General features: G+C 40.5%; 1 protein-coding gene across 3 annotated transcripts in view; it reads right to left on the bottom strand.

Annotated features, from left to right (window-relative positions):
* The window catches only part of Aopep (aminopeptidase O (putative)), a 342923-nt gene that overhangs the window by 13700 nt on the left and 316706 nt on the right, over nt 1-12517 (bottom strand). For all 3 annotated transcript variants that reach the window (XM_070033698.1, XM_070033700.1, XM_070033701.1), the window contains one exon: nt 11079-11195. In XM_070033698.1, the coding sequence (XP_069889799.1) occupies nt 11079-11195 (117 nt within the window). The remainder of the gene's footprint in view (nt 1-11078; nt 11196-12517) is intronic.

Below are 12517 nucleotides of genomic sequence, written 5' to 3'. Positions count from 1 at the left end.
AGTGAAGTACAATTAACCACCAGAAAACTGGAAGTGGCCCTGTAGCTCACGTGGTAGAGCACTCACCTTAAGCTGAAAAGCTCAGGGACAGTACCCAGGCCCAGAGTTCAAGCTCCATGACTGACAAAAACAACAAACAACAAACAACACACACACACACACACACACACACACACACACACACACACACACACACACACACACACACACACACACACACACACACACACACACACACACACACACACACACACACACACACACGGAAAATCTAACAGTGAGGACAAAGATCACTCCTGCCTCCAGGAGCACATTCACTGTCTCCCGAGGGCTGCAAGCTCACTATAAATCTGTTGTGTAGAATCAAGGAAGAAGGCACACACAGGTCCCTCCAGAAAGTATGAGTCCATGGAAGATTTTGAGGATATGAAGATGGCTGGAATCCTTCAGAGGCAAATGATAATGAGGTAATGAAATTCTTTGTATTTCAGAAGACTGTAAAAAGTTTCTTTGAATTGAGTTCCATGGAAGTTTGTCACTGACCTGCACTCTTGAACTATGAAACAGTTTCTCTTGATAATGAACAAGTAATGTGTGGGGAGGGAGCAAGACCAAATTGTAAAAGATGAAACAATAAAACAGTTAAATTTTCATAACTGTGTTATGCAGGTTTAAGTTTTGATACCAAAAGTCAAAAAAGAAAAAAAAAAAAGCATGAAACTTAAACATCTGTGCTTCAATGGATTCTATCAAGAAAGGAAAAAGAGGATTCTATCAGAAAGGAAAAAGATATAAATTGGGAAGAAATTTTTTGCAAAAAGTATCTGACAGGGTACTTTTATCTATAACATATGAAGAACTGCTGGGCGCTGGTAGCTCACGCCTGTAATCCTAGCTACTCAGGAGGCTGAGATCTGAGAATCACAGTTCAAAGCCAGCCAGGGCAGGAAAGTCCGTGAGACTCTTATCTCCAATAAACCACTAGAAAACCAGAAGTGGCACTATGGCTCAAGCGGTAGAGCACTCGCCCTTGAGCTGAAGAGTGCAAGGACGGTGCCCAAGCCCAGAGTTCAAGCCCCACAACCGACCGAAAAAAAAAAAGTTAAAACACGAAGAACTACTTTAAGTCAATGAAAAGACAGCCAATATAAAATGAGCCATATAAGTGACCAGATATTTCTTTAAAGACATACAAATGGTCATTATGTAGATGAAAACATGCTCAATACAATTATTCAACTAGGAAAAGCAAATGAAAACCACAATTAGATGCCATTTCATATCCAAGATGGCCTAAACTTTTTTAAAAAATACAATAGTAAAGTGTTAACAGGGATGAAAAAAATCTGAACTTTTTGGCTGGGAAGCTGGCTCAGTGGTAGAGCGCTTGCCTTGCATGCCTGAGGCCCTGGGTTCAATTCCTCAGCACCACATAAGCAGAAAAAAAAAGCCGGAAGTGGCGCTATGGCTCAAGTGGTAGAGCGCTAGCCTTGAGCTGAAGAGCTGAGGGACAGTGCCCAGGCCCAGAGTTCAGGCCCCACGACTGGACCCCCCCAAAAAATCTGAACCTTTTAAATGTTGGTAATGACAAGGTAAAATGGTAGAGCCACTTTGTAATATGGTCCAGCAGCAGCTGATAAAAATCCAATCCCAAGACAAGTTAAAATATATGTCCCCACAAAAGCTTGAATACAAATGTCCACGGCAACATCACTCAGAATGAGTGGGAATAACCTAAATGTTCATCACTGATAAATGTAGTCCAGTTATATGACAGAAAAATATGAAAATATTTGACAATGGTTGTTGATGCTTGTAATCCTAGCAACTCTTGAGGCTGCAATCTGAGGATCACAGTTCAAAGCCAGCCTGGAAAAAAAGACCATGAGACTTTTATATACAATTGGCCAAAGTGGTAGAGAACTAACTTTGAGTGAAAAAGCTATAGAATAGCACTAAAGCCTTGAGTTCAAGCCTCAGTACACACACACACACACACACACACACACACACACACACACACACACACACACACACACACACACACACACACACACACACACACACACACACACACACACGACAAGGTACTGGTAGTTCACACTTGTAGTCTTAGGTACTTGGAAGTTTGAGAAATGAGAAATCACAGTTTGAGGCTAGCTCAGATAGAAACATTTGTGAAACCCTATCTCAAAATAACTAGCAAAAAAACAGGACTGGAGTAGTATTGTAACTGGTAGAGCACCAGCCTAGCACTCCAGTATTGGAACAACAATAATAATAATAATTGTGATAGTAACAATGAATAGGAATATAGGTTGCAATTCCTGTGTGTGCACACATGCATGTGCGTGCACACGTGCACGCATGCACACACACACAAACACACACGCTGATATTTGCTATAAACGAGGATCCCTGAAAACATTATGCTAAATGAAAAGAGGCTAATCGTATAGATCTCATGCTATCCACAGTTCCATGTGTGTATGAGCCTAAGCAAATCCAGAGACACAAAAGTAAGTAATTGCCTAGGACTGTCTAGGGAGACAGCCAAAGGGTGCTAGCCTTCTTTTGGAGAATGATGAAAATGTTCTAGTTGATTGGGGTGATGGCTGCACAACTCTGAGTACACTAAACACCACTGACTTAAACAAGTGGGCAAATTGCATGGTATGCAAATCATATTAGAAATTGTTGTTAAAAACCCCATGGCAGTCTTCCACCCCACAAACTAAACTGAGGAAGGCTTTAGGGCAAAAGGCTCTTTTCTATAGTCTGTCACTGAGGTAAGCGCCTTGGTGTCCTGAGAGCTGTGTGGGGAAAGCCTGGGCTCCGGATGGCAGGTTTCTGGTTGGCTGATCCTCACAGCCTGGGGGACTTCCTGTGCTCAGCCTGGACATCTGCTTCCACCCACACATGGGCAAGACCAGTTGGTCTATGGAACAAAGTTCCATGTGGTTCCAAGTTGCAGTAAAAGCAACATGCAAACTGAGCAGATTAAAAATCATTTCTAATGCCACTTTAGAAGTTTTCAATTTATACTCTGCCACACACAGAGAATATCACCATTTGCATGTGGCACAGGCACAATAAGGATCCAAGATCTGGCCTTGTGGAAGCTGCAAGTGTAGACATAACTAGATTCTAGTTGTGCTGTGTGGTTCCACAGCCTAACCCTCAGGCTGAGGTGCCAAGCTACTAAGGAGCAAAGGTCAATGCACAGGAAAAGACCAGGAGCCCAAGAACATGAGAGAATTTGGGCAAACATAGTAAATCTCTTATTTTAGGGCATTTAAGGGACACTTTACATTAGAATATAATTCAGTAATTCAATTGTGAGAGAATACATGTTTAAATGACATCACAATTTCTCTCACAAATGTGTTTAAACAACACTGAAAGGGATATATTTGTTTTAGGTGTGATTCACAGAAAATAAATTCAATACAAAAACTACATACTACTGACTGAGCTATTAACCCAGAAACACTAATAAAAACCCACGTATTGACTTTAGTAGAGATCTTTAGCAATAAAATGAGCTTGAAATATGGCTGGTTTCTTGGCTATATCTGAAGAAAATAAGGAATATACTTTTTTTTTTAAGAAAAGGACAATTGTATTTAAAACAAAAAACATCTTAAAATTGGCAGCCTCTAAATGTATTCCAAGAAGCAAACAGCAAAGAACAATGAACAACTTTCAATGAAATAAGATTCACTTTCCTAGTAAAGTCTAGCCGAGGCCATTTACTAAATGTTTTCTCCTTTGCCCTTTTTCTCTCAACAGATAAATTCTAAGCTATTTACTTCAAAGTCTCTCTTCCTCTCTCTGTGCTGGCCCCTAGGGTTTGAACCCACAGTGCCTGAGTGCTGTCCTTGAACTATTTTTGCTCAAGTGCCCCTTCTGACTTTTTGCTGGTTAAGTGGGGATAGAGTTTCACGAACTTTCCTGCCTGAGCTGGCTTCAAACAGCGATCCTCAGATCTCAGCCTCTTGAGGATTATAGCCATGAGACACTGGTACCTGGCTAAAATTCTCTTTTAAGAAAAACAAAACAGACTCTGTTGTCCAGTTTATTTTTATCTTTACTTTCATTCATTTGACAAACACTTGACCAGTCATAATGTGCTGTAACACATGATTAAAAACAAAAAACAGTATCTCTGATCTAAGAAACAATGAGAAGAAATTAATTTAGGTCACAAAAATCAAACGCTTTAACAAAGTTTGTTGCTGGCTTTCCACAGAAAAGTTCCAAAGGTACTGAGCTAAATAATAAAAAACAAAACTCTAAGAGAAAAATACTGAGATATCGTCCTGACTTTGAAGAAATGTTCTAAGACACTGATTAAATGTCCCATAAACCAAATATACACCAAAGAAAAATACACAAATATAACTAAAGAATTACATAAGAATTCTGTTCTTTCCCCTATCAGAAAGGTACATATTTAAAGCAAGATTACTCCACTACCTCTTTAAAATCTATACCCAGCCAGGTGCCGGTAGCTCATACCTGTAATCCTAGCTACTCAGGAGGCTGAGATCTGAGGTTCACGGTTCAAAGCCAGCCTGGGCAGGAAGGTCCATGGGACTCTTATCTCCAATCAATCACAAAAAAAAAAAGCCAGAAGTGGTGCTGTAGCTCAAAATAGTACAGCACTACCATTGAGTAAAAGAGCTCAGAACACCCAGGCCCTAAGTTCAAGCCTCAGAACTCACCAAAAAAACCACAAAAGTAAAAAACAACAAAAGTAGGTTTTTTTCAACTCTAGGAAAGGAATTATAATGATGTATCATGGGAACAATTTTATTGCTTTCTTGACCTTTTTAAAAACTTATAGGGAGCCAAAACTCTTATCCATAGACTGAAGTACAGATTGATCAGCCTTTGGTGGCTTTGATTTGCAACCTAAGCTTAATCAAGGGGCTAACAAGCAAAGACGTGTGACGAAAAATCTAATGATGCCAGGTGCAAAAGGCAAGTGTCAACTAGCCCTTCTGGGAGATCCTTGGGAAATCTGACCCCTTAGATTCTAACTAGGAAGACTTCTCCATGAAATGCTGGCTCTCCCTCCGTCCTCCATGATCTCCTTTTTGATGTTCAGTCTGAAAACTTGCCTCATGGGGTTCCCATCCTTTATAGTGCCTTCTTCCAATGCTAGACAGTGGCCTGCTTACCTGTGGCTTGGTAATGAGGCCTTAGCACTGACACCCAGGGAGGCTGGCAGAAAAGGGAGATGGTACTGATCCTACTCATTGGCCTTGACATAGCTCTATGGGTACAGAGACGTTGGTGCCAGCCCTGTGGATTGCCCCATCCCAAGACTGCAGTGTGGGGAAGAGGAGAATAGCTGGGTGCTGTACTTCTATACCATCACTACTACAGGGCTTGACATCAACAGAGCTGTAAGTTCTGTCTCAGCATGCTACTGAGATTCCTCATCAAGGGACAAAGGGGGAGATCCTCAGCTTAGTATACTGCGTTTTTGTAATTTGTTGAGTATCCTGGAGTGGCAATAGTGCCAAGAGATTACATCTAACCTTTCCTCACTGCTTGTGAGGAAACAAAACAGGAATGTCCTATTTGTAGCCAGAATACTAGGGGGAAAGCAACCTGTGAAGGAAAGGGGAACAAGAAGATAGGATGGCAGGAGCAGACCTTTGTGAACACTGCATCTCCTCATGAAGAAATGTGTTTCAGTACTGCAGAGCAAAAGCAGAATCATAGCCAGATAAGTTCTAAAGCCAGGCCCCAGAGGACTGTTGTGACTGCTTCCAGCTGAAATCCGGGGAGTCAGGAGTCACCTCCTGCCTCTACACTTCAGGTAACTTTCAGCTCATGCCTGTGGTTACCAAGGGCTCTTCTGCCACCGCTGGGATATATGGAAAAGCAAGAGGACTGGATGTCTGTCCATCTGCAGTCAGCCTTGAAAGTGTCCTTTCAGGTAAGAATCCAGATGCTGGCAGCTTTTTCTGTGTACTAATGATAAAACAGATTTGTCCTTCCTTACTTTCTTTATCTGTTCCCCTAGATTGCCTTGCTACTGCAGCCTCAGTTTGTAGGACCTTTCCCTCCCACTGAAGACTGTACTTTCACCTCTGCCAATGTTACATGCCAAGGGCATGGCTCAGGACTCAGGGTGGCCCTTGGCCCTTAAGGGTTGTTAGCCACTTTTTCAGTCACCCTACTCTGTGTTGTAACTTATTGTCCAGCAGTTTATTATGCTAAACATCCCGCAACACTCAGAAGGGCCTCCCAGAAAATATCATCTGATTCAAAATATCAGAAATGCTGAAGTTGAGAACCCTGCAGAAGTGGGGGAACTTTTTTCTACTAACGGTCATTTGGATACTTATGACATCATTCACAGGCCATACAAAATTATCAATACAGGCAGACAGATAGCCTTGGACAGTTACAAGAACTGTATGTCTGTCCTATTGTGTACCAAATGATTCTATGGACCAGATATTCCAAATCCCTGAAGTTTTAGAGTAAACTCCTCTTTCTTCCCCAAAGCAAAACATACTAACCAAACACTAAGCTACCACTCCAGCCATATGAGACAATGAGTTGCTACTTTTTAATTTTAAAAAATGTTGAAACAATTACAATTTTTAAATAGTGTTTTGCAGATGCTATTGCTTGAAGTGTATCCTAAGTCTAAAATGCTTTGTGCAGTTGATAAAAGTAATGTTGTTATTGGGCCAGGTACCACCAGTGGTTAATGCCTGTAATCTTAGCTACTTAGGAAGCTGAGATCTGAGGATTCAGGTTTAAATCTAAGGTGGGTAGGCAAACCTGAAAGACTCTTATCTCCCACTAACCACCAAAAAGTTATAAGTGAAGCTGTAGCTGAAGTGGTAGAGCACAATTAGCCTTGAGTGAAAAAGCTAAGGGACATTGCTCATGCCCTATAGTCAAGTACACGCACAAAAAAGTAATGCTGCTGGATGGTCCATCATGTGGAAGGAGTTGCAGAGCAAGTTCTATGAATCCTTGCTTCACTGCCATGGAGTAACCAGCCAGACTTTTAGCTTAAGAGACTTGCCAAGGCAGACAGGAAGGTTATTGTTTTAAGAGGGATCTTAGAAAAGGCTATCTCGGCTAAACAGCTGTCAGGTATGTTTTTAAGCTTTTAGGACTCTTTGTTGGCATACTTCACTAGAAACAAACAAACAAAAAGCCCTGTGGATAAGGTGTTTCTATAGACTTAACTTACCTTCAACTCATTTTCCTTCCTAGGTGAAGGAGCTTGGCAAAAGGCTTGTAGTTTTGTAACTTAATGCTTATAAAAATAAGGTTTATTCCCAAGTTTAACTTTACTTTGTAGGCCAAAGATATCATGATGCTCCTGCCTGTATCCGACTCTGCAGAAGGTGGCTATGAGGAGTTAGCAAGGTATGAGTTGGCCTAGGACAGTGTGCATTAATGAACCCTCCCTTCCAAACATGTCAGTCCTTGTGTACATTTACAATTCTGGACACGTGGCATCACCTCCCCTGAGAACAGACATGTGTATTATACCATAGTGGATGCAGGCCCAGGGTGGGCAGAGCAGGTGGGTACATTTAAAGGAACCCTCCTAGCAAACAACTCTGTAGGACTTGGTACCACACTCAGAAACCCCCACCTCCAGAGTTCACACTTCACTTCGGCTTCTATGCTGCCCCTTCTGGCCCTGTCCATCCTTCCTCTACACCAGCAACCTGTGCAGCCACATGGAAAAGCTTATTTTCAATGATAGTTCTGTGCCCCAGTAGAGAGGAAGTAGGGAAGCCTTTTTGGTGCATCTCAGAAGTTAGAGGTTAGGTAAAGAAATGCCTAGTACTAAAGAGTGACCCAATCATTCAAGCTAACTGCTTTCTGCACCAGATTTCTCATTCAACACCATGGCGGCAGAGTCTCATGGTGTGTGTCAGGCCACAACTCTCCCTACTGGAAACCCTCTAAGGCCGTCCTCCACATACATGCTCAGTATACAGCCTGAAACATTTGCTCTCTCTGGTCACTTTTCAAGTGACTGTTCCTTATCCACATTTAAGAGTCTTGATAACAATTCAAAGGAACTGTCCTTATTTACATAGTCAAGAACAAACACAAGAACTAAATCAGAATCCCAAAGCTTTTTTCAACCAAGTACCAACTTTTCCCTTATGAAATGTCTCTTCCAGTCAAAATAAAGGCAGTTGATTCTTAGCATTGAATTCTTGCTAGTCAGTGTTATAATAAAATCACAGTTAACTAAATATCCTAGTTGTCTAAAATCTTCTTTCCTGGTTCTGAGTCACATTTCATAGGAACTTCACAGTAAGACAGGAATCAGTGTAACTACATACAAAGCATTGTGACCCCCCACCCCACTACCAATTTGCAGATACTAGCCGGCAATGCAGCAACACTCAGAGGAGTAGGCAGGTCCACAAATAGAAAGGGCACATTTTCAAACAGATTTAAAAAGAAATCAGAGGGAAAAGATCATAAACTACTTTGAGAATTGCTAATTATATGAAATTCAAGTTTTATTTACCCCATTGTTTAGAGTAAAGTTTGACTGGCACATGGACATGATGTTTGTTTTTTTTTAAGTCTCGACTGCACCTTTTATGATATAATGTTGAGGTCAAAAAATTGAGGCAGAAGTTGAAAAACAAATGGCTTGAAAAATTAACCATCTGGGGGCTGGGAAGGTGGCTCAGTGGTAGAGCAGTTGTCTTGCATGCTCAAGGCCCTGGGTTCGATTCCTCAGCACCACATAAGAAAAAAGCCGGAAGTGGCACTGTGGCTCAAGTGGTAGAGCGCTAGCCTTGAGCTGAAGAGCTGAGGGACAGCGCCCAGGCCCAGAGTTCAGGCCCCATGACCGGACCCAAAAAAAAAAAAAATTAACCATCTGGCCCTTTATCGGAAAAGTCTGCTGACTACTACCTTGGCACATGCCAAGTTTACACCTATGCAGCATTTGCTGTTGTCTCTATGTGGAAATCACCCAACCCCTTGGTCAGCTCCAGTTGTCTTTAGGCTTGGCTAATGTCACTTTCTCGAATATTCTTGTCTATAGAAACCTAGCACAACTTTATATATTTCCTTAGCTGAAGCTATTCTCTTATGAGCTTTCTATGAAAAGCAAGCTCCTAAAGGTGATGTCACCTGTGTGCTCACATCTTGCTTGCTACTTTGCTTCCTTCCCCCCCCCACTCCCATCTCCTCCTCTTTTTTTTCCTTTCCTTGCCTTGAGAAAGAAAAAGAAAAAGAGAAAGAGAAAGAGAGAAAGAGAGAGAGAGAGGGAGGGAGGGAGAAGAAGGGGGGGAGAGAGAACTGTATTTACTCTCTGCTAGTCACATAAACTAAGCCACTCTACACTCACACCTACCTCTTGTCACCTGGGCTCTAAGAAGAAACCGTCCTGTCTTTGGGCAATCCAGTATAGTTTGTAAGATGTTAAAACAAGCAAGCAGATAAAATCTGTTGTTCTTCTCAAATGTTTAAGAGGCTATATATAACAACTAAGTCAGAGTGTAAGTTAAGAACAGGATGTGTTTCATGCCAAAAGGAAGAAGGAAAACACAGCACCAAACAGCTTCCGGGCATGAGGGGACAGACAGGTGCCCAGTGCCTGCTCTTATCCTCCTACTCTAGTCAAGCGAGTATCAAGAGCTTGGCATGCCAATGGCGTTAAGGACCCATTAAAACATAACCTATTATCTATAAATAGGAAGGTCTTTGGAACACTAATTAAAAATAACAGTCTGGCATTTAGTAATGCCTATAAACAAGCAGAATCTAAGAACAGAAGTAAATAGCAACAGTTGTGCATTTTATATAGTCAGGTGTCTTCCCTGGAGTTTCTTCATTTTTTTTCTGAATTTTCAGAGTTTTAAAATGTATAATAATTTCCATCTTACCTTTTAATTAATATGGAACTGGCTGTTTCCAATTTACCCCATTTTATGACTATAAAATCCATTACAATATTTCATTTAACCCAATGAATCTAAACTATCACTTCAACAATACTGTAACAAATATGGAGAAATTATTGAGGCATTTCACTCTTTTATACAATGTCTTCAATATACATTTGTTCATTTTATATCTCCATTTAAAATAACTACATTGCAAGTGTTCAATCCCACAGGTAGCTAATGGCTATTATACTTGTCTATACTGTATAAAAATGTTCAAAATTATTTTCAACTGAATACAAAACAATATTTTCTGCATTTTAAGAGTAGTACATAAGAGATTTTTCCTTTAAATGCTTGTGCTTTATTTTAAATGATTACATTAACTATTTTATTATTTTATATTTTTAAACATGGACTTCATCTTGGATTCATACTGCATTCTTTCCAATAAGCTAAAAAATATTAAGGACCACATCATATTGCTTTCCCACAAGCATCCAATTTTACTTTTCAAACCACGACTGCTACGTTCAGTTTTCATTTCCTTTACACATGGTTTCTTTCCTGTCCTAACTGAATACAACCAAGACACTCCAAGACATGAGCCAAGTTTCCTTAATGTCTAACAGGATGGCGCCACCATAAGTGGGCAAGATGAGTTTAATTTAAAAACATTACACTCTGGGAGCTGGGTGCTCGTGGCTGATGCCTGTAATCCTAGCTACTCAGGGAGGCTGAGATCGGCGGATTGTGTTTCAAAGCGAGCCTGGGCAGGAAAGTCCCTGAGATTCTTATCGCCAATTAACCAGCAAAAATCCAGAAGTAGAGCTATGGCTCAAATGGTGGAACATTAGCCTTGAGCAAAACAAAAACAACAACAACAACAACAACAAAAAAGCCCCAACTCTTCCACAGCCCACTTTGCCTGGTCACTCTTTTAGATGTATGATCTTTATGAATCAGTAAAATGGAAAGTGTAGGGACCTGGTAGAACAGCACAGCCTGGGAAGCAGTTTACTTTCCTAGAGCTCAGTTCTTCACACAAAAAGCAAACATATGGGATTTTTGCAAATGGAAATAGTGGTTTCCATTAGGTTTGGGATTGCATCAGGATCACCATCCTTTCCATTAGAGAGGCTCCATCTTCCCTCTGGCTTTAGTTACCTCTGCGTCCTGCTTGTGAAGGTTGTACGTCCGCTGAAGGCTTTGCAGAGTTCGCAAGTTCAGGGTCTTCTGCTGTAAGAGATGCTCCAGAAGCAAGATCAGTTGGTCTGGAAGAAGCTGAGGACAAAGCAAAATAACCTATGAAAGTGCTGACGAGAAATTAAACCCAACTTTAGAGGAAAGTCATGGTAACATGGTATTTTCAAAATTATCTGAACACCAAAAATACCCGAGTGCAGACTTTCATAAAAACTCAGGTTTTATATTATCTGTATCCCTAAACACAATGCATTTGGGGGCTTGCGTAAGTCTTATTTTTGATGGTTTTTATTTCAGGTCTATACTTAGGTACTTGTGTTAATGAAACATTACTGTGGTTTATGAGATCCTTGCCTTTATGGCACAAACTCATTCAGCATAGACTCATTCGGTGATTCAGGAAGCCACCCAATTTCAGGCAAACGTGGAAGTTAACCAAAAATAGCAGTTTCAGATTTCTTTCTGAACTATATTAACCCTGAAAACACGCCTGCTGTACACCAAGAAATAAAAGGCACAAATTAATTACTATGTCTCATAATCTGTCCATTATACAAATTCTACACTTATAATACACAAAAAAATTTAAAATGTTACTCATTACTATACATATACCAACATACACATATAAACACTCGGTTGTCTATATTCCTGAATTTTTACAAAGGACAGATCAAAAATGGCTCAAAAGGCACAGAGGAAAAAGATCCTTTTGTGGTACAAAAGTAAAATCGATCTTGAACAAAAAGTATTTGTGAAACCATCAATTCACTATCATGCAACAGGGGTCAATCCATGATACTTCCCTGTGTGGCACCATTACATTAGTCCTAGTACACTAGAACATGTTTATATGAAAACTAAGGTTTCAAGCCAGGGGTAGGCAAAACACTGTAGTATTAGTTGCTCCAGAGGGGCAGAGGTTCAAAGCCCAAGGAAAATTCTGGCAAAAGCAGGAGACCCAATTCAAAAATTAAACTGAAGTAAAAAGGGCTGAAGGTATGGCTCCAAGGAAAGAGCCTAACCTACCTAGCTGAAGCTAAATTCAAGCTGCAGTTCAGAAAAAAAAACCCACAAGATTTTAAAATTTTCATTATGAATTCAACTATTCTTTACATGTAACTTCCTTCTATCCCTACTTATGCCCAGGTAATCTTTGCCAGTGAATGCAAATTTACAAATCTAGAAGCCAGTACTGAATCAATAGAATATTCATAAGAACACCTGGATTTTAATTGCACTTTGTTACTCAAAAGAAAAATTTCCATTATTATTTCTCTACCTATTCCACTTTGCTTTCTGTGCCCAAATATGCACTCTTCCTGACCCTCCATGCCCCATTCCCACACTCACACACATGTGCCACACTGAATGCACATGCACACTCATATACACACAGA

Source organism: Dipodomys merriami, unplaced genomic scaffold, assembly GCF_024711535.1.
Source record: "Dipodomys merriami isolate MVZ:Mamm:240054 unplaced genomic scaffold, mDipMer1.0.p SCAF_22, whole genome shotgun sequence".
NCBI classification, from domain to species: domain Eukaryota; kingdom Metazoa; phylum Chordata; class Mammalia; order Rodentia; family Heteromyidae; genus Dipodomys; species Dipodomys merriami.
Note: the sequence above shows the minus strand (reverse complement) of the source record. Positions and strands in the feature narration are given on the sequence as shown.